Below are 23,209 nucleotides of genomic sequence, written 5' to 3' on the forward strand. Positions count from 1 at the left end.
GTGTAAGTTGCACGAATTTCAAACCTTGAAAACAAATCTTTAAACTTGGTTCTGCACATTGCATGAATCTGAACTTAACAGTGGCTCTTAAAAAGGCACAAATAAATGACTTGAGTCTTTAGAACTGAGTAATATGATTTTAAAATAAAGTTCAAATAAGCAAAACCTCATACACAGAGGGTTCCACAAATACAGCCACTAGCAGACACCATAAATGTGATGCTGGTAACACATAGGGAAAGCCTTGTATGTTCCATCATAGAAATAATAAGCTTTTGAAAAGCTACCAACACACACTGAGACAGAGGGGGCCTCTTTCCAAGTGGCACCAGGCTGAGTCATCCTATCAGAGTAAACGCGCTGAAGAATCGTTGCCATAGATATACACACATTGTTCAGTGTTCCCGCCTGGTTAAAATCTACTTGCCAGGGAGTGGATATAAAAAATGCACTCCAAGGAACAAAGAGAAATCCTTGTCTCACTGGTTCTAATAACAGTGACTGGATACTAAGCTCAGCCCAAAATTTGTAGAATCTAGATAAACCCTTTAATTGATTTGCTTCTCAAAAGTGAAGGCTTCGAATGACAGGGAGATGGTGGTATTGATTTGCAGCGCTTACACCCTGTACTGTTAAAGCTGTGCTCTCAAGGTGGCTTTCTCAGGGGCACTAATAAACATCAATATAAACTAAAAAAAAGAAAAAAAGACCCTCCTCTACTTTGACATAAACATTTTAAACCAGTAGTTAAACATTTCTTAAGCAGCTCAACTCAACAAAATAGACCAAAATCCAACAGAAGATGGAACTTTGTGGGACTGTACCCCATAGACACCAAGCAGCTATCCCCCAGCACTATACTGAAGGTCAAACTGAAAGCACTGGGGTGCCTCCCAGTTCCAACCTTGAAAGATGGTCCAAAAGGATAGTGATCAATGGTACTGAATGGTTCCATCCCAAGCAGCTCAGAGGAGTTTAAAGACCCCCCTGCCAGGCTTCAAGGGACTCCCTGGAAGCCGGGCCCGGGGGGGGGGTCTTGAAAGTGCTCCGCGCTGCCTGGGATGGCAGCACGGAGGAGTTTAAAGAGCACCCCCCGACGGGCTTCCAGGGAGTCCCTAGAAGCCGGGGGGGGGGTCTTGAAAATGCTCTGCGCTGCCTGGGATGGCAGCGTGGAGTTTAAAGACCCCCCCCCCGCCAGGCTTCCAGAGAGTCCCTAGAGGAGTTTAACCTCCCCCCAGCACTTCCCGGTCCCGAGGCTCAGTTGTTGGGTGGGTCCCCGCCCAACAGCTGAGCCTCGGGACCGGGAAGTGGGGGAGGTTAAACTGCTCTGCGCTGCCTAGGCCGCCTGGCTTCCAGGGTCTCCCTGGAAACCGGACGGGGGTCTTTATTCGGTCGAATTGATTTGGGAATGCCGAATCTCGTGCCGAATTTCCCGGATCTGAATCGGGGGAGTTTGGACTTCGGCATTTCCAGAATCAAAACAGGCCGAATTTTGCCGAATCCGAATTCTGCCAAAAAAATTTTTTCAACAGCCTTAAACAGATGTTGACAAAGATTTCTCCACAGCAGCAGTCCCCAGTGATATGGATTTTCTGGCTTGGACCGTGTACCAGCATGGGATGTGTCCATGTTTCATATTCCACATTTAGTCCTTCTAATAGGACGGATTTGCAGCACAACCACCCCAAAAGCTGTAGATGAGCAGACTATGTTGACATATGGGGGCCTGGGAATTTTCCATGGAAAAATGTAGCACTGGAACACTTTCTGGAAAATTTTCTGCCCAACATCACACAGTCCCCACAGCTTGCTCCTCGTCCGGAGCTCTCAGAACTATGCTGCTTTGCTACTCCATCTTAGATAAGACAGAAGGACTTACGAAGCAGCATTTTGTTTATGATAAATCAATCTGAGTCATCAGTAGGGTTGCCAGCTCCGGGTTGAGAAATATTTGGAGATTTTGGGGGCGGAGCCTGAGGAGGGTGTGGGTTGGGGAGGAGAGGGATATAATACCGAAGAGTTTACCTTCCAAAGCAGCCATTTTCTCCAGATGCACTGATCTCTGTCGCCTGGAGATCGGGTTGTGATAGCAGGAGGGACCTTCAATGCCATAGAGTCATATTGCCAAAGTGGTCATTTTCTCCAGGGGAACTGATCTCTATCGGCTAGAGATCAGTTGTAATAGCAGGAGATCTCCAGCTAGTTCCTGGAGGTTGGCAACCCTAGTCATCAGTACCTGAATAAGCAACATCGGGACTCTTAAGTGCATTTATGGCATCAGTTTTCAAGAGCCAGAGTGGTGTTGTTGAGTCATTAGTGTTGGACCAGGATCTGGTAGACCCAAGCTCAAATCCCCACTCTGCCATGGAAGCTCGCTGGGCGATCTTGGGCTGTCACACACACGCAGACTAACCTACCTGATAGGGTTGTTGTGGGGAATAAAAGGGAGAAGAGATGATGTAAGCCACTTTGGGTCCCCATTGGAGCGAAGTATTGGCAATAAATGAAGTAAATATAAGAGATGGGGGGGGGGAAATCAGTGCAATAAACACTGAATTACTCTTACATTTCGATGTCATGTAATTATAAATAAATGCACACAATGTGAGATTGTCAGTGAACAAATTACAATTGCAGTAAAGAACTTCCCAAACTGAAGCCCCAAAATGCAGAGTTGACAGCAAAACATCTATTCAAGGTTAAACAGAGATAAATCACTTTGTGCAGTTTACAGATACAATGTCACTCCAGCTCTGGAGCACAAAGCTTCAAGCATGGCGGCCTTTACACTAGTCATGCTGAGCTTTGCCATTGCTGTCTCGAAGTTCCCCAGAAACACACATACAAATCTACCTCTGCATAGCACAACTGCATAGCACCAGGGATGCTCTAGGCTGATTCTGCATTGGGCAGGGGGTTGGACTGGATGGCCCCTTCCAACTCTATGATTCTATAAACTGTGACACAGGAGGAAATTGTGAGCAATTCTTAGTGGTATGGGGAGAAGAGGCACAGTTCCGGTTGCCTTTTTGTACAATTTTGAGTGGCATGATATGGCAAACTCCACAGGGCTTTGCATGGAACCAGGACTCTGGACTGCATTTTAAAATGCAGTTGGGCAAGTCGCTACTTGCTTAAGCAGATCCACCGGATACCACGAACGGGTGTTTCTGTTCTCATGCTGCTCTGAGCATATTTTTGGGGGTGGGGAATAACATAATGAGTGTGTGTGTGTGTGTGTTTGTGTGTGTGAAGTGCCGTCATGTTGCTTCCGACTCATGGTGACCCTATGAATGAAAGTCCTCCAAAACGTCCTGTCTTTGATAGCCTTGCTCAGATCTTGCCAACTGAGGGCTGTGGCTTCCTTTATTGAGTCCATCCATCTTTTGCTGGGTCTTCCTCTTTTCCTGCTGCCCTCAACTTTTCCCAGCATAATGAACTAGAAATTGCACAGGTACCGTGTATTAATCTGCCACCTATCAATCTGACATGTTTCTATGTACAGACCTTTTTAAAAAAGTGACTAAACTTCCTAATATTCTCTCACTGCAAGAGCCAAGTTTATCTGAAAGTTAACTCAGATTCACTGCATGTAGATTGTCCAGCCCTGAGCATCTCCAGTTAAAGGATCTCAGGTAGATTTTTGAGAAGGCCCCGGAGAATCAATGCCATTCAGGAAGCAATACGGAGCCAGCCGGGCCAAGATACCTTTATGTGCACACTCAACTCATCAAATAGGATGTACACATTTTTACAAACTTTGATACATAGTGTTTATGTTTATACATCTTAACGTAAACTATGACTATTTTACTGTGTTTGAAAATGTGATACCCCCCCCCCTTAGGGACCAGTTTCCGTGTCATGGTTGGATGCCCGAAGACACATTACCATTTTGCACACTACTGTACACCGCAGCACATGAGAAATATAAACATTACACAAAGTAATGCCACTCTAAACAAATGCAGTGTTATTTAGTTTCTCAGCAGAAACCATTAACCCTGGTCACCTCAATTAACTACTTTCTGTATTTAAAACCTTGGGAAAGAACAGAACTGCAGTTTCACTTGGAATATGGGCACAGGAAGCTGCTAGGAAATAGATTTAACAAGAGATCTGGGATTTAATAGAGATCTGGGATTCTTGACTCATTCCCAATGCTAATTTCTCCATGCCTTCTACACCTCTGCATATCACACCTAATCCAATCACGCCTACTAATGTCCTCCACATGAGCAGCAAAGGCTAATCTGGTGAACCGGGTGTCTCCCTACTCCTACACATGAAGCCAGCTGGGTGATCTTGGGCTAGTCACAGTTCTCTTAGAGCTCTCTCAGGGCGAAAACACATGGTTGCTTTAGCCACCTTTATTCCGTTTCAGCCAGGATGGAATGCACATTCAGCGAAAATGCATGCGTTTGATCCTGGCTGAAACAGGGAATAAAGGAGTGACCATGAGTTTTCACCCTCAGTCCCACCTACCTCATAGGGTGTCTGCTGTGGGGAGGGGAAGGGATTGTAAGCCAGTTTTATTCTTAAGTGGTAGAGAAAGTCAGCATACAAAAACCAACTCTTCTTCTTCTTTGTGCATTGTTCTCCAATTTTGTGATCCAGTTTTCACAGATGGTTTGTATGCATTGTACTGTTTTTATTGCACTGGGTTCTTTTTTTTTTTTTACTTGTAGATCGATCATGATGGGCAGCCGTGCTAGTCTGTCAACAGCAGTAGAAAAGATCAAGAGTCCAGTAGCACCTTTGTTAGTCTTTAAGGTGCTACTGGACTCTTGCTCTTTTCTACTACTCTTTTAAAAATTTGTGTGTTCCACATTGAGTCTCAGCAAGAGAACAGACTATAAAGGAGGTCAATAAAATATAAAATTCAGGGTGCTGCTTTAAACTTTTTTACACTCTTCATGGCCTGGAGCCCATCTATATCGCACCAACCGCATTCCTTAGATCAGGTTCTGCTTCATATTCCATCACGGTGTGGGAGGAGGAAAACCTCCATGGCTAAAAGCAGGGTCTATACAGCAATTTGCCCAAGGCTGTGGAACCACCTTCCTCCGGGCAAAGACACAAGTGTTTAATTGTCTTCAGGAACAGCTGCAAGATGCACCTTTTCCAAGTGTTTTCGTATGGCTGAGCAAAAAAGGGCTACCCACCTAAGGATAGAGAGCTGGCCAAAACTGGGGCATACGGCTATCGCTTCCCATTTGCTCATTTTACAACTTCTTGATCATACTGCTGGCCTACAAGGCAGCTGCAAGAAGTAACCCAACTATTTTTCAGGCTTCAAACAAGATTATTTCACAGGGGTTACAAAAACCCTAGGATTCTATCCCGCTTCTAACAAAGGGAGACAAAAATCACGACAACTCAGTTCCAAGCAGAATACCTTTTTGGGTTTGCAGATGAAGCCGACAAAACATGAACACCCTTCGTTCAGGCTAATTTAAAAGGGGGTTGTGTCCTTGATGTCTCGGCTGCAAAACAATGACCCCCCCCCCCCGCAAGCCCCTTGAAACAGCTCCCGCCCCCCAGGCATGCTCCAAATCCTGAAGTCTCTCTTGCTTTAAATGACAGGAAGTGATTGTTTTGCTTTCTGTGTTTGCAGTAATTCAATTCCATTGTTAGTGGGTAGAAAAGGGCCTTGCAGATCACATCATCCATTCCCAGGACATTTGACACCAAAGTTTATTAATATCATATGCACGAGACACAGCAAGAGGTACACTCTGGCCTTGCTTCTTACGCCACTGTTAAACATTCTCACCAAGGGGAATATGGACCATCGGCCAGAGCAATTATTCAACACCGAGGGGAGGCAAATGGATCTCACCGCACCTTACGAGCATGCCTTGTTTTCCCACCTGGGAGAACCCTTGAATTTTAAGCACCCCCGCTGGACAAAACAAGAAGAGTTGGTTTTTATATGCTGACTTTCTCTACCACTTAAGGAGACTCAAACCAGCTTACAATCTCCTTCTCTTCCCCTCCCCACAACAGACACCCTGTGAGGTAGGTGGGGCTGAGAGAGCTCTAAGAGAGCTGTAACTAGCCCAAGGTCACCCAGCTGGCTTCATGAAGAGTGTGGAAACAAATCCAGTTCACCAGATTAGCCTCCACCGCTCATGTGGAGAAGTGGGGAATCAAACCCAGTTCTCCAGATCAAAGTCCACCGCTCCAAACCACCGCTCTTAACCACTACTCCACCTTGCCTAACAGCCACCAGAGACAAATGCAAGACAGTCAGGCTTTTCTAACGCTACCTGGCTGACAAGTATTGGGGCCGCTGTGTGAGTTGAGGGGTCAATTCACATATTTCCCAGGACACTGTCTGGGTTTGCCTCCAACAGGGAGCTGAACCCAGTCTAAGTTTCCAGACACCATACCTTGCCGATACACATACTCACTACACTCACGCTTCATGTTTTAGACATATTCCCCAAAGTGTTAATTCCAGATGGGGTAGCCTTATTAGTCTTTAGTAGCAGAAAAAAACAGGAGTCCAGTGGCACCTTAAAAAGACTAAGAACCCGTTCTGGGATTAGCGCTCACTTCCTCAGGTACATTCAAGTGCACATCCATGAGGCTTATCATTCCTTGGTGGTCTCTCAATTTATTGACTTCATTCATACCCCACTCTTCTCCCCAATGGGGACCCAAAGCGGCTTATACCATTCTTCTCTCCTCCCATTCTATCCTCACCATAACCTTGTCAGCTAGGTTAGGCTGAGTGTGTGCGACTGCCCCAAAGTTACCCAATGAGCTTCCATGGCAGAGAAGGGATTCGAACCTAGGTCTCCCAGCTCCTACTCCAACACTAACCACTACACCACATCTGCTCCCAATTTCAAAAAATGCAGTTTATTTCCCCACCACCTTGCTATAGTCACATGTAACAGCCAGGTTGGACTACTGCAATGTGCTGTACATGGGGCTGCCTTTGAACACAGTTCACAACACAGCAGCCAGGGTACTTAAAAGGAATAACTCAGAGTGCACTAATCCCATCCTGTGTCAATTACTTCCAAGATGTTTCCTGGTCCAAAAAAAAAAAAAAAAAAAGACACAAGGACCTTTAAGTCCCTAAACAGCTTGGGTCCAAGCTAACAGGTGGATAGTCTCCAGCCATACACAAGAGGATCACACTCTGAAGTCAGCCAAGGAAGCCTTACTATGGGAAACCTTCCCCTCCATAAAAAAAATGTGATCAGTGGGTTATTTGCATGAAGGCTTTCTTGGCAGCTACCCCCTGCTCTTTGGTACTCGCCTCCCCCTACGCTGAGGACAGATCCTTTTGTAAAGACCTTACAGCATCAACTAACCTTTTTTTTAGTTCCAAAAGGTCTTTTTAAAGCTAAATCTGCCCTCTGTGCTTGTAAATTAGCAGCTAGATTAACCATTGCTATTTTAACTGGTTTGTATGGATTTCGATATTGCAAGTCACACTGATCATTCATTTTCATATAGAAAGGCAAGGTACAAATAGGGTCCTAAATTAATAAAAGCTTCCTCGCCCGTCTGTCGTATAAACTGTGTGAATATGACTAGACGTACCAAGAGCATGGAGTGAAAAACCGTCCTTGAAAAGCCTTGGCTTCTTTTCAGGAGGCAGGTTGCCACAGCAGTACATAGCTATTTCTGGGGAAGGGGGGGGGGGGAAAGAGACCTTCCGCTGCAAACACAGACAGAATATCAATAGACCACTGAGAACGCTAAGGAGCCAGCAACTCCTACTAGCTAAGGCACAAGTAACATAATAGTGGATCAAGTTTTTCTTGAACCAAACCTAGGTAGCTCATTCCACTGTCAAACTAATCTTACTGTAAAAAAAAAATCCTAATATCCACCTTTCCGTCCGCAATTTAAACCCATTATTGCGAGTCCTATCCTCTGCTGCCAACAGGAACAGCTCCCTGCCCTCCTCTAAGTGTCAGCCTTTCAAATACTTAAAGCAAGCTATCATGTACCCCCTCAACCTCCTCTTCTCCAACCTCCTCTTCTCCAGGCTAAACATCATCTACATGCTCTGTTTTCTGTAACAATTAGATTCCTGAATGGGAAAACAGCAAAGGTGCTCTGGGTTGCAAAATGAGTCACTCATTCCAGGAAGGTGTGTGCTCTCGGTTTGGCAACTGGCACCAGCTCTCCTCTTCTCTGGGCTTTGACACTTTTCCCTTATAGCCACTTTGGGAACAAGCTCTCCCCTTCCTTTGGAAGTTGAAACCCAAGGTCACCCGGCAGGTTTCATGTGGAGAAGTGGAGAATCAAACCCAGTTCTCCAGATTAGAGTCCACCACTCCCCTAATCACTATACCACACTGGCTCTTTAACGGGAAGCACCAGGGACTGAACCCAAGATGTTCAGGACTCAAACCAGATGTTCTACCACCAAGTTGGGGCCTTCTTTGCAACACTACCTTGGCCATAAAAATGCTTGTTTCCTAAGATGAAGCCGAATCAATTAAACACACTCATAAAGTAACTTTGCAAGATATGTATTTTACATACCTGGGTGGCGGGAAGAGAGAGAAGAGCCTCAATTCAGCTCTTCAAAACCAATCTCTACAATTCAGTGGTTCTAAAATGGGGGCATTAGCATGACCGCCTAAGGGGTTTGGTGAATAACCCAAATAGCAACGTTTTAAGGCAAACCAGCCTATCACTTGTGGATATCTAAATGGAAAAGTACATTTTTAGAAAGAAGGTCTCTGCAAGGTAATTATTTCTCCTTCAGTGTGCAACAAAAGAACAGCAAACTAACAGCTTGCAGCAGTTCAGCTAAAACCATTATCCATCTCAGGGGAGGGGTGGGTCATCATTTTGATGCTGCAGTTAATGAGTCAGGAACCTGCATCCGACATACTTGGGCGCAATTCCCAACTTTTCTAGGACCTCTATGATGATTACTCCCAGCCTCAGTTCCCCATTCATAAAATGAGAACCGGCAGCAAAACGGACGGAAGATCGTACACTGCTTTGCATGGTAAACCAGTTATAAACTGCAGCAGCCATGATAATGACAACTCTTTTCTCCCTATGCTCAGTTTCCTGGGATCCCAGACCATGCAGCACAATTCAAGTAGGCAGCTACAATATGCTTAGCATTCACACTTTGTTTTTCCCACAATGTGGTACTCTTTCACATACTGCATACTTAAAATGCTTTCCCCCTCCCCCACCAAGAGAGGATGCCAAATAAGCCAATTGTCAATTGTACAGTAGACTGTAATCTGGAGAACCGGATTTGATTCCCCACTCCTCTATATGAGCAGCGGACTCTAATCTGGAGAACCAGGTTTGATTCCACACTCCTACACATGAAGCCAGCTGGGCGACCTTGGGCTAGTCACAGTTCTCTCCGAACTCTCTCAGCCCCACTTATCTCACAAGGTGTCTGTTGTGGGCAGGGGAAAGCAAGGAGATTGCAAGCCAGTTTGATTCTCCTTAAAAGGTAGAGAAAGTCAGCATATAAAAACCAACTCTTCTTCTTCCAGTAACAGTGAAGTCCATCCCACGTCAAGACATGTGTTATTCTACCCTGTCCATGGACAACGTAGTTTGAATAATCTTACACAATTCTAGAAAATGCACAAGTCTTTACTTACTTTACTTTACAAGAAAACTTTACTGAGGCTCCATGGGGAGAGAATTCAAAAGCTGGCATCCAGCTAACAAGAATGGCTATCTGTCAGCTCTTCCAAGTTCTGGCAGAGCACATTTTCAATCGAATTAAAGGGTCGGATGAGGACATGGTGAATTATAGGGTTGAGAAGAGGTGGTCTCCCAAATGCACCAGTCTGGGACTTCAAAAGACTGAGCCTAGAAAGCAATTCATCCACTGCCTCCACAGAGGTGGGTAAAAGGAGCATGCCTGCTCGAAGAAACCCGCTTGTGAGTGGGCGCATCAGTTTTTGCGCATGCACACACACCCTGACTGCAGCCACAGCATTTCCTGATTTGCAAGGTAGCTGCTCCTGCACCAACGCAGTGCGAAAGCTTCTGTCGCATGAAGGAACAGCTGAGTCAAGAGTTGGAAGGAAGAATTCCGAGCCACGGTGAAAGCATTAGCAATGCTGAAGGGCTTGGATTGCTTTTATTCCCAACAGCTGGGTTTCTGTTGAAACTTTGGACCAGTTTGTGTATTCAGCGGAAATCAAGTTGGCAGATCTTTTGAGAATGCACTCTATTTCGGACTACTGGGTAGGGGCACAGTCCATAGAATTTTAGATTCCCCATTTAACATTTTTATTATTCTGAATTCTGCCTTGACCATGGAACAAAGGTAAAAAAAAAATGGAACAACCCACAGTTTTCCCTTCTTACATTTTTCTTTGGCTGGCTTTAAAGCAAACCAATTATATTTTTGCCTTTTCAATATCATGCTGAACAGTCTCCTTGCTCAGCACATACAACAATGTAGATTCAACTTCATTTCAAGCTATGCTGGCTCCAGAGCATCAGAAGCTCTTTGCACAGAGAAAAGCAGGCAACAATCTATCAAGATGCCTTGACGCTTTTCAAAAAGGAAAATACAATCAAAGGAAAGTGACACATTGTACAGACCAGAGTGGTCGCCGTGGCAATAGGATCACATCTAGTGAACCGCTGCCCACGTGAGCTGTTGGGATCCTTTTCCTCTCTCAAATGAGTTTGCAATTGTTCAGGAGAACAGAAAGGAAATGGTACAGAGCTGGACACCAGTATGAAATCTTTCTCTCCGAAGGAGTAGCAAATAACTCCTCTGAGCAAGACAACCAGTTTGAAAATATTAAGAGCATAAAAACGGGGGGGGGGGGGGGAGAGACAGAGAATAAAACTAAATCCCAATAGCAGCAATTTATAAAAATGTTCTCTCCTCTGTTTGCAAAAGAACACAGATAAAGCAATAAAGGAAAATCGTTAACTACAAGCTAACATAATAAAAATAACATCAAGCACAACTGACCAGAACTGCCCCACTATACTACCCTTGATAATCCTCCTTGAGTGTCTGTGAGAAAGATGAAGTAAATAAATTTTCTACATTTGAGCCAATGACTGGCCATCCTTCTAGGCATTCAATACCTATCCTGATGCTATTCAGCTACCAGTCCTGCACGTCAGAAAGGGACTTGCATAGAGCCTCTTTTACTTTGCACAGAGCACCCATCAAACCCAAAGCAATGCCACTGTCATGCCACGTTCAGTTGCGCTGGCACGGCAAGGGAAAACGTTCAAGTTATTTGGGGCCTCCGAGAGATCTCTTTGCCCGTTCGCACAGGGCGGCGGCTGAGTCAGAAGCAGCAGCAGTGCGCCCGGCCCGGCAGGTGAGATGCCGCTTCTAACCTGACAGGCAGCGGAATGAAATGAAAGGATATCCCAGAGGCCTCCAGGGCATAGTGTCACGAAGCACCTGCCAGATTAAAAACAGTGCCTCGATCAGGAAGGCACCGCTTCTGATTCAGCAGCTACCTTGTACGCACACACAACGGCTTCTGCACCCTGTAGGGCCAGACTACCGGGCAGCAGACCCTGAGCAGCTGGCCATGGGGACTCGGGTCCCCCAGGGTTGAATGAAGTCAACTACAGCTGCTCTAAACAGTAACGGAGGCCGTCTCCACCCTGCAAAGTGGAGTGCGTTAAACCTGACTTAAGATCACAAATAAATCAGTGATAATCCGCCAGATCAGATTCTGAAAGAACTGCAGCAGCCAAACAGAGTTGGTGACGTTTATATCCCTCAGCTGTCCACACGTCTCACGTTGCTTGTAAAGCTCTGCTCATTCCTCACAGGTACAAGAAGGATGAGGAGAGCGAATGATCTATTTGAATGGGATACAGTTACTCATCCCTGTGAAGGGCTGGAACTCCCACCCCAATTCTACTCTATGCTGACGATGTAGTTCTCTTGTCCCGCACAAGAATTGGTTTGAAAGGGCTGGAACTACTAATTATTTATTCAGTTGTTTATACCCTGCGTTTCTCCCCAACGGGGACCCAATGCAGCTTAGAATGAAATTCTCCTCTCCTCCATTTTATCATCACAACACCCTGAGAAGCAGGTTAAGCTGAGAGTTAGAGATATGGGCCCAAATCTCCAAGTGAGCTTCCAGGATGGAGTAGGAATCCGGCCGGGGTCCTCAGATCCCAGTCCAGCAGTTTACTCACAACGATATACTGGCTTTGAAAAACACAAGAGAGATGCTCAAGTCTAATTTCGATCTGTTCTGAAGTTGAAGTACATCTAATTCCCGCATGTGCCCCTCTGCCCGTGGATACTTAAATCAGCAGATGGGGGCTCACTTTCCCACCAACAGGTTTTTCTGCAGACTCGGGGGGACCCGAGTCAGCAAAAAAAAAATCCAAAAAGTTTTAAAAAGTAAACCAGGGGAGGGGTTCAAATCCCCCCAAAATAAAAGGTTTTTCTGCACAAAGACAAAGGCAGCAGAAGTATGCAGCTTTTGCAGGAAGTGATGCACTTGGATTTCAGCCCTTAAAAATAACCAGAAAAGGCTGAGGGGAAATGAAATATTGATTCCCTCCATTCCAACCCAAAAATCAAGAAGTGGGGGATTTGGGAAGCTTCACCCTCCAAGTTCACCCTAAAAAGGACTGTCAACCAACTTTAGAGACAATTATAGCCAATGCACTATAGCAGTTAATGCCCGACTTGGATTCAGGAGGCCACACACTCTTTGCCTAACCTACCTCTCAGGGTTGCTGTGAGGATAAAATGTAGATGAGAAGAACAATGTTAGCTTCTTTGGGTCCCCAATGGGGAAAAGCCTGGGTATAAATGAAGTAAAATAATAATAAAATATTGTGTTATGATGGAGGAGGCATATGTCAAAATCCTATGGCTCAGGGGCAACAAATGCAGACCCTGATCAGGTGGAAAGAGTGGTATAAAATGGTGTGTGTATACGCACACATATATATAATTCTCAACATGGCCAAATCTGTGGATAATTAAATCCAGACAGGAGCCATGAAAAGACAAGACAGATCTTTGTACCAAAGAAATGCCCCCAGTTTGCAGAAAAATCTGACATCTAAATATATATATCTAAATATAAAACCCCCAAAATAATAGAGCCGGAAATGAAATGTCCCGCAAGTCTTTATGGATCCTCCGCTTGTTTTATATAAATAAGCAAACAAGCAGTTTATTTGAGGATTGCCATTAGCCAATCATATTTGTGGTAACTAACAAAGTCAGCTCTATTTAGCGTAAGGTACAGGAAGTGAGGTCTCTTCAAGATACAATGCCTCAAAGGGAGGAAAAGAAAACCTGACACGAAGCCTCCAGGAATAAAAAATAATGTTGTATTTCATTAAGTAGAACTGTTTCTTCTTCTTACTTAATTGGAAAGTTTGGGTACAAAGTACAATAAGGATATAAGTTTTGATCTTGAAGCAATTACTCCATGTTTAATGAAATGATAGTGTATTATTAGAAACAAAAGAAGTTACGCTTAGCATGCATTTGAAAAGAGAGCCACGCTCAACCGCCTTTGCTACTTAGAAAGCAATTCTCAATTCAGTTCTCCAGGTAAGAAATTGGATCCAAGGCATAGCTTACGCGAAAACTGGTATAAACAATTTTTTAGATGGTACATTATAGCGATGGATATAAAAAAAATGGACGAGTCATATGATAGTCGATGTTGGAAATGTAAAGATAAAGATGGAACATATTTTCATATGTGGTGGACTTGCAAGGAAATCAAGAAATTTTGGATACAAATACATCAAGAAATGCAGAAAGTGCTAAAAATCAAATTCCCGTTGAATCCAGAGACTATACTATTAGGAATTGAACCTATATTGGACAAAAACTTGGGAGAATTATTTGGATATATGACAACGGCGGCAGGAAGATATCCCAGAGGTGGAAAGGTGGCAACAGAAAATGGAAGAATTTGCTGTGATGGCCAAGTTGACTAGCCTGATAAAAGAGAAGACAACGGATGCATTTCTACGAAAATGGGAAGGCTATTTTGATTATGTTCAACAAGGGGGCTAGATTTGTAGGAACAATATTTAGATTATATATAAAATGCAATAATTAGAATAGAAGGAAATTATTTTGTAAATTGTAAGGATTAATATAAAAAATGTAAAATGAATACTCTCCGATGGAGTATAAACTGTGTATGAATGTATGTGTGATTAAATGCTTGAAAAATTTTAATAAAATATTTATAAAAAAAAAGAAAAGAAATTGGATCCAAGGGGATACACCAAATTCTATGGCAAAGGCTTGGCCATAACGGGCTGATGGATGGTCTGCAAACAAAGCAGCATGGCACAACTGTATCAGGCAAAGTCCCTTCCAAAGGTGGTCACAGCTACATCAACAGCAGCCCCCACCCCTTTCTCTGGAAAGAAAAATAAGCAGCCATGTAGGCTAACCCCTACATATTTAATTTCACACAGCAATTTGTCGTTGATCAATCAAGCTTAATACTCTTGGGCATCTCAAAGGCATTTCCCCCAACCAACACCCACCATTCTTAAGAATATAAGAAGAGCCCTTCTGGATCAGACCGGTGGGCCATCTATTCCAGAATCCTGTTTCACAGGGGGTCAAACAGTTACCCTGCAGGGCCACCAAACACGGCATACAGGCCAAGACCCTCCCCTGACACTGCCTCTAACCACTTTCTCCTTCCCATGTATAATTTTATAAACCTCATCATATCTCCTCTTAGCAGTCTTTCTTCTATTCTAAAAAGATCCTAGACTCTTCAGCCTTTTGTTATTATTCTTACAACTTCAGAGGCTGAATCTGGAACTTTCTGCATTCATAAGCATGTACTTGGCTACCAAATCCATGTGTTCAGAAGAGAAGCAGAATCTCATTATATCCTTAACAATTTTAGGTAGAGGTACAGAGATAATGACTCCCCCAAAGAGTACCCAGTGAGTTCCATAGTTTTGGACAGATCTGATCCTGGGATTTCGGGCATCCTTACTATACCCAGTACAGGTTCTCATCAGCTTATGACCCAATACCCACAGACTAGTTGCAATAAAGAGGTGTTCTCTCCCCCATCATATAATCCTCAGCATATAACACTGATTGGCTAAATGAACAACAATCTGCTCTCACCCTTCCTTACAGAATTTAAAAGAGAGGCATCTGTTTGCCAAAAACACATCAAGACCCTTTTTGAGTTGATAAAAAAAGATGATGAAAAGGAACTTCTCAGTTGTCTGGAATATAGCCCAGTTCCGAGACAGCGGGAGAAACTTGAAGGAAGGTACCCAGAAATAACACTAACTAGTATGCAGCAAGAATGTGTGTGACCAGGGTTTTGAGATGTGCTATGCCAAAGCCAGCCAGCTTGAAAAACAAAGAGACATCACTCCCATGTATAGCATTCAGCATGCTATTACTGCTCGGAGGTAAGCGCTGATCATGGCTGGAAACCATTAAGCGTCATAGCTACATTAGCCAGAATGTAAACAACCTGGGTGCAAAGTTAAATTTGCCTGGGTCAGAGATGTGCAGTCCATTAACCAAGTTGCCCTTCTGTGGTCAAAACCGAAAAGGCATTGTGAGGCAACACGTTATGCAAAACTCTAACCACTTGCAGGCACTGATACAGAAGTATCGATTTGAGACACTTCAATACCTGCTTCAGAAGTTGACTTTAAACTGATGTAGACCTTCAAAAGAAAGAATATGTTACTCTGTTGCTCAATGCAACGTTCCTCTTGTTACCCTCCTCAGAAAACACACTGTACAGACTGTGTGAATCAGTATCATGGGGGCAGACGGATAATGAAGCCCAGCTATTTGCAAGATTATGACTACAATTCTAAGCATACTTGGAAGTAAATCCTACTGAATTTGGTGGAACACACCACACACAAGAGCAGGCCATGTGGATGCTTTCAAGCGCCACAGTTTCTGCATGTGTATGATGTCCTCAGCAATGGTCTGTACACTCTAATGTTAGCATTTCCAGGCAATTGGGAAGAACGCTGCTGCCTCTTTTTAGCGAGGGGCAGCTCGTGTCTCTCCTTCCAGCAAAACATGGCATCTAGTAAGCAACATCACCCACCTCTACAGTTACAGGAACGCAACACATGACCATTTGGCCATGAGCAAATGGCCAGAGCTCCACAATACAGCACTTGCTCTTCATGCCAAAGGTTCTAGGTTCAGTACGTGACATCTCCAGCTAAAAGGATCATAGCTAGCCAGTGCTGAGAAAGTCTTTGCTCTGCAGGACACCCAGGAGAGCCATCGCCAGTCAGGCAATACTGAAAGATGCCTTCTTATGTTCATGTAGCCACAGCTTGTGCAAATTTAGTAAACTCAAAGCAAGAATAACTATTTCATGCATTGCAACTTATATGAACCATGTCTTGTTTTGCTTTCTAAGGGAAAACGGTAGAACAAAATGGCGCTTAGCATCTGTTTGGAAAACAGCCTGGTCCCAAAACCTCCGGCACCCATGAGAGCCAGCATGGTGTAGTGGTTAAGAGCGGTGGACTCTAATCTGGAGAACAGGGTTTGATTCCCCACTCCTCCACATGAGCAACAGACTCTAATCTGGTGAACCTGGTTGGTTTCCCCGCTCCTCCACATAAAGCCTGCTGGGTGACTTTGGACTAGTCACAGCTCTTAGAGCTCTCTCTCAGCCTCACCTACCTCACAAGGTGTCTGTTGTGGGGAGAGGAAGGGAAGGCAACTGTAAGCTGGTTTGAGTCTCCTTAAAGGTAGAGAAAATCAGGGTATTAAAAACAGCAACTCTTCTTCTGGTTTTGATGGAGAAAGTCAACAGCTGCTACACCAAAATCAAGTCAAATATTTATGACGAGGTCAGTGACAGACACATCAGAAGCGCCAAAAGAAAAAGATCTGGGGACGAAGACGCCAGGCACTGGTCTTGTCCAGTGCATAAGACATGACACAGCGCTGAATGTGGAGTCATTAAACAAGGCACAGGAGGGGGCGGGAGCCAAATCAAGATGAACAGCATATTTAGTTCTGTTGTTCAATAGTGGGACCCTTCTTCTGAAGTCTAAGCTAAATTTTAAAACTCAGCAATACGACACAGCTGAAGACTGACACGTTACTAGCAACAAGACACACTGCTAGTGGTGAAACTATGCATTACAGATGGGGATGCCTCCGAATGTGACATCCTGTGTCCAATTATCTCACTGTTCCCAGTAACAAAAATATTTGCCCTCCATCATGACAAACATTACACAATGACTTTCCTCACCCTTCCACTCATTGGTTGGCATTAGCAGGGAAATACAGTGGCATCCATGTATTAAGGTACCCTCCCTTAGAATCACACAATCATAGAGTTGGGAGGGACCACCAGGATCATCTAGTCCAAACCCCTGCACAATGCAGGAAATTCACAACTACCTCCCCCACACACCCTCAGTGACCCCTACTCCATGCTACTCCTCCCAATATGCAGAAACACTATGAATTACAGACGTGAATAAGAGAACTCAACACAGGCGTGTCAATTTCAGAAGCATCCCCATGACACTCCACAATGTGAAGACTCACCCCGAGCCTTTTCGAGGAAGAGAAAAGAAGAACGAGGCAAGTTCTTCAGCCACACCAGAGAACTATCTCATCATTTAGCACAGCTTCACCGCGAATCCACAATTACTAATCATTCACTGGAAGATTAAAATGCTGTGCCTCAGAAGTCTGAGGAACACCCCATCCCCAGGGGGAAATGCACCTTTACTCCAACAGATAAGCAGTTGTGACATTAGACCAACTTCACTCAATGTCCTGAAGCCTATGCCTGAAATCTCAAGCTCTGGGAATGCAACCTATGAAAAGGATACTTCCCACATTTTCATTCAAACAATAAAGTCCAACTGGGAATCTGCAGCATCACAATGGGAAAAATGAAACATCTTAAAAAAGAAAATCAAATGCACACAAAAATCAAGTCAGTCGTTCCTATTTAGGGATTCTGATGGCAGAAGTAACTTGCATTTGGAAAAACCACTGGATTTAGATTTAATGCTACACAAGGAACACAATGATTGTCTGTTCTGCTGGGCTGGTGCAACGGATAGAACACTCTGCATATTCTGAAATTAATACCAGCATCCACCCTGTCTGAGCAACAGTGTTAAATGGTGTTCAAGTTGCATTCAAGGGCTAAATGCTACCTAGAGGGGAAAAACAACTCTGCAGGTGCCAATGGACTAGCAAGTTCTTGCAACCACATCCCACTCTGGCATAAAGTTCATTAAGCTTTTGGAAGGAGCTGGTTGAGTTGAGTATTAGGGAATGCGTTTCAGAAATGCTTCCCTTTGCTGTCACATCGCAACCATGCTGCAGCTGGCAAGCTCAGTGTTTTCCTTACCTTCAGCAACGTCGTCATCCACAGCCCCTTTCACCTGAGAAAAACACCACTGAATGTCATTCCCTCCTCCTCCGGCTCCTAGAAACAAAACAGAAGTTAAATAAAAGTAGACCCACACCCTGCCCATTAACTCGGGCGCACTCCCGCTTGCCACTGTAGTAAACACTGATCCTTGGCATGATGCTTGCGGACACAGCCCTGCCCGCCCACAAGAGCTGAACATTTCCAAACCTGAGGAAAACACACAGAAACCCTACTGCAAAGTGGTTCTCTCCCACCTACCAGCCCTTCCTGTGTACACGCTACGAAACACATGCACGCACACCCTTTTTGTCAATGAGAAACATCCCATGCCAAAATAGTGTGCCGAGTAAAACAAAAAACAGCAGCAGCAAGGAAGTCTTCAGGTTCTCTCCTGCCACACTCAAAACACAAAGAACAGCTTTCAGAGACACCACAGATGCCTGCCTACAACTTCCCACCGAGTTCAAATCGCCACCTCTTCCTACCAAACTCACTTTCCAAGTTAACTTTTTCCAACATGGCTACCAGATGTTCAAATCAGGAACGAAACCATGCCATTTACAAATCCCAAAAGCACCCAATTCTCATCACGGAAGTCCGTTTTCCCCGCCCAAACAAGAGGCTACAGAAATTGCCCTGAACCCATTACCGCGTACGCAACAAAGTTTGATTAACAGAAAAACCGCCACCCAGAAACCTGAACCGGCTGTTTTAAGGAAATAAATTTTTAGACAGCCTACCGTAGAAGACGGACCGGAGAGAAAATCTCAAGAACATCACTGGCTCGGCAGAAGGCGATGAATCATCTGAACCCTGGCACCAAAACATGCACAAAACACACCACCCATCTCTCTGGCATTTCATTCAGAGCAAGTCACCGGGCTGGGCTCGCACAGGGAAAAAGGATGAAGAAAGCCAAGGCTTATTCCTGAAAAACTTCTGAGACACTGTGTCAAAATGGAGTGTTCCTCTAAGCCACCACTCCAGAAGTTTTGCTCGCTCGCTCTCCCCTCCCTAAGAGCAATGCAACAGTTTCATCTTGGCAAAGAAGAAGGGAGGGGACAGCCAGAAGTCTCCCCTCCCCGCACAAGGCTAAGCAAGTTTGAGTGGGGGAAACTTCAAGACAGAAAGACCGCTCTGAAAGCACGGACAGAAATCTAGAGGCACAGGAAAGCCCAAACAATCCCGCATTCTATTTTAATCTCCCTTTGTTACCTCGCACACAGAATCATTTTACCATATCTGGGAATGCGGAAGGATGTTTAGCTGCTGGCTGATATGCATCTTATTGAGACACACCATCCCAAGGCCTAGATCTCCATGATGTTTCTCTCTGCCACAGATGCATTCAAAAACATACAACAGGTTGCAAGAAAACTCAGGCATGTCCGTCCCCATCCCCCACACAACCTGTTACACCTAAGGCTTGGATTCTATTCATTAAAACAAAACAAAAAAATCAGAATGAAGCAAGGACAGAGGGGAAGGAGAGAGTACATGGGGGGGGAAAGAAGGGGGGGGATCCTACATCCAGCCTCACGTGCCGTTCTTCCTAACGCAAAGCACCCAAAAGGCAACGCCAAGCGCAGGACACGGGTGAAGACGTTCCAAGAAAGAAAAAGAATGTGCATTCTCCATGCAAAGGCATGCATTTTCAGTTTGTGCATGTGATGATCCAGCATGCAACCTAGAGAAAACGGCAACATGGGACATCTCTTCTAACTAGGAGCGGCCAGGGAAGCACACTCCACATGCAAGGGAAGGAGATGACTTTTTTGTTTTTTCAAAGCACCAGCATGCAACATCCCGACCGGGTTTTGCCTACGGGTCAAGCGAAACGGCGCCTCCCCTCTCCCCAAACCAATGGCACTATCTGAAACGTTTTGCAAGCAAGGGCCACCCCTCTCCCGGCCCCAAAATCTACACTTCAAAGAAACACTCTGCTAAGTAATTCCTGTGCCCAACCACAGAGCCCTGCAGAAAACAACCCCATCTAAACGAAAACGGATGAGACCCTGGACCCGATACCCACCCCAACACCCTGCCTGGCAGCAGCGTCTCCCTCAACTTGCCTCCCCGAGAAATCAAGACATCCCTTTCTTTTAAAAAAAAAATGCACGTGAAGCTCCCCCCCCCTCTTCTTTTTGGTCCAAGCAGGAAACCAAAGGAGGCGATGAGCATGTAAAAAAAAAAAAAGGGAGGGAAAACTAGAAGAGGGGGAAACAAGAGCAAACACTTGTCTCGGCAGTAACATTCCTGCAGGAAGAGGATGCAACGGAGAGAGACAAGGTGGGAAGAGATTTGCACAAGGTAATAAGCAGCAAGGTGGGAAGAGATTTGCACAAGGTAATAAGCAGCAGAAGGAAGGGAGGACAGCGGAGACACCCCCCCATCCCCCTCTAAGGGCCGGTCTGCAAAGAGCTGCACGCCGCAGCCGTCCAGCTTTGCACGCGCCTCTGCACGCCGGTGCAACAGCCTCCGCTGCCACCACCCCGGAGGCTCCAGAACCGGGCGCCGGCGCGCTCGGGGGAGAGAGAGGCGGTTCCCCCCCCCCCTTACCTGCCATGTTCGGCTCCCAATGGTGTCCGGGTGGGTTAGAGCAGCCTCTGAGCTCTGCAAAGACACCCCAGGGCCGGGTTCCAAGGGAACGTGGAGGGAGGATGGCAGCGGATCGCGCGCGGCGGGGGGGGGTGAGGGCAAGGCCGGCTTCTCTCCCAGGGCTTCCCCCGCTCGCGGCTTCCGCTCCTTCCCCGGCCCCTCCCCCCCGCAAGGTTCCACTTTCCAAGATGGCGCCGGCCGAGCCGAGCGTGACGTCACCGGCGGAGTCGAGGGAGGGGCGGGGCGAGGAGGAGGGAGTGGGGCGGAGGGGCGGGGCCTCGGGGGCCCCGGGGAGCGCGCTGATTGGGCGGCGGCGTCTCCTGGCGGGCCGCGCCCACTGGTGGCTTCTTAGCGCGAGCCTCCAGGGGAGCGTTGCAGACCATATGGGAGCCGAGACCTCCTGGGGTGCCCTGCCTGTGCTGGCATGCATCTAAAGGCGGTGGGGGTGGCCCTGGCAGTACCGATATTTCTTTGGACTTTCATAATGTCCCGATGCCCTTTTTTTTAATTATTATTCATTTATCTTTCTTGGATGATGATTGCTTGTGCTGTGTTTCTTAGCAAAAAGAAGCACCGAAAACTAAAGTCAAACTGTGCAAATAAATAGTAACCAGCTCTTGTGCTATAGGCAAATTAGCGATGCTATTATTTACATGTGCAAAAACATACAAGGATACAACAAGCAGTACAATGGTGTACTTATAGTAGCTGGTTGCTACTCAAAGGAAGTCAATCTCGGTTGACAACAACTTTACAAGGTAAGTCCAAAAATGTATTATTTTATAGAGTCTTTTTTCTTTTTTCAGATGAAATTTTTTTGAAGCATCTTGCTTCAGCTCCAATTACGCTTCAAAAATTTTCATCTGAAAACAGAAAAAGACTATAAAATAATAAGTTTTTGTACTTACGTTGTAAACTTGTCAACCGAGATTGACTTCCTTTGAGTAGCAACCAGCTACTATAAGTACACCATTGTACTGCTTGTTGTAACCTTGTATGTTTTTGTACTGTGTTTCTAGCTTAACTTCTTTTAAAATGTCATTAAAAAAAATTAATTGCATGAAAGCTTGTTAAGCGTCAGCGTTCTGCAACTTTCTAGATCCTCCCATGGAATCACAGGAGAGTACATTTTGTTTAACTTTTTTTAAATGTCATTTTAAAAAAAAATTGCATGAAAGTTTCCTCCCATGGAATCACAAAAGTGTACATTTTGTTTCTCAGCAAATAAAGCACTCTAAACCAAATCCCTAAACCCCAATACTTTAAAGTCAAAACCAAATACAGGTATTTATTTTGTATTCGTATTAGAAAGCTCAGTGATGAATTTCACAGAGTGTTGCCATAAGGATTAATAAATGCCCCTGTAAAATGAATCGCATCTTCCATTAAGAAAATCTGTAATTTCAGCAATTCTCCAGGATTTAACAAATCAAACGTAAAACAAAGGAGGCTCTGGAGAGTGCTGGCATTTTGCTTTTACAACTTTTGAACAGTGAATGGATTCCAAATACAGTATTGTTTTCCTCACTAATATGGGAAGCAGGCATGGTAAAAACAATTATTTGTTTACTTCATTTATATAGCTCCTTTCTGAGACTCAAGGAAGATTATATATATGTAAGTGGTGTCAACTTACAGCTGATTTATGGTGACCCCAGCAAAGGACTTTCAAGGCAAGTGAGAAACAGAGAGTTTTCTACTTTTTTTTGTGCTGTCAAGTCACAGCTGACTTATGGCGATCACTGCTATTGCCTGCTGCCACATCACACCCCTGGTATTTCTTGGAGGTCTCCTATCCAAATACTAGTCAGAGTCCAGGCTGAGAGTTCGTGACTGGCCCAGGGTCGCCCAGCACGTTGCCATAGCAGAGTGGGGATTTGAACCTGGGTTTCCCAGATCGTAGTCTGACACCTTTACCATTTCACTCCACTGGCTCTCATGTTTTCTACTTTAGGTCTCTCTCTTTTTGTTGAAGACATACTTGACTCTCTCCAGCACAAAATAACCAAAACACTGGAAGATTTGTGATGGAATCCCCCCAGCATTTTAAAGCTAATTTGCAGTGATCAGCTCCAGTTGGGGTTGGTACCATATGGGAAGGGGAGAGGGAGTGGAATCCTATGGCCTCCACATGGCTTTGCCTATTCAACCTACCCTCCATATCTACTGTTAGCCCCAGGAATGGGGGAAAAATGGACCCGATTTTTTTTTACTTTTTCTCCTCGTCCAAC

The 23,209-nt window shown here is 45.0% G+C and overlaps 1 protein-coding gene across 4 annotated transcripts in view; it reads right to left on the reverse strand.

The window, feature by feature from the left end:
* Positions 1 to 21,006, reverse strand: part of PPP2R2A (protein phosphatase 2 regulatory subunit Balpha) — a 57,840-nt gene extending 36,834 nt beyond the window's left edge. For 2 of the 4 annotated variants that reach the window (XM_056860929.1, XM_056860928.1), the window contains exons 1-2: positions 20,940 to 21,006; positions 18,357 to 18,434 (exon numbers count right to left, since the gene is read on the reverse strand). In XM_056860929.1, the coding sequence (XP_056716907.1) occupies positions 18,357 to 18,434; positions 20,940 to 20,946 (85 nt within the window). In that variant the 5' untranslated portion in view covers positions 20,947 to 21,006. Of the gene's footprint in view, positions 1 to 18,356; positions 18,435 to 19,120; positions 19,268 to 20,939 lie in introns of those variants that run through there. The other 2 variants (XM_056860926.1, XM_056860927.1) reach the window with 2 other exon arrangements.
* Between the last annotated feature and the right edge of the window lie 2,203 nt (positions 21,007 to 23,209).

Source organism: Euleptes europaea, chromosome 14 (genome assembly GCF_029931775.1).
Source record: "Euleptes europaea isolate rEulEur1 chromosome 14, rEulEur1.hap1, whole genome shotgun sequence".
Taxonomy (NCBI): Eukaryota; Metazoa; Chordata; class Lepidosauria; order Squamata; family Sphaerodactylidae; genus Euleptes; species Euleptes europaea.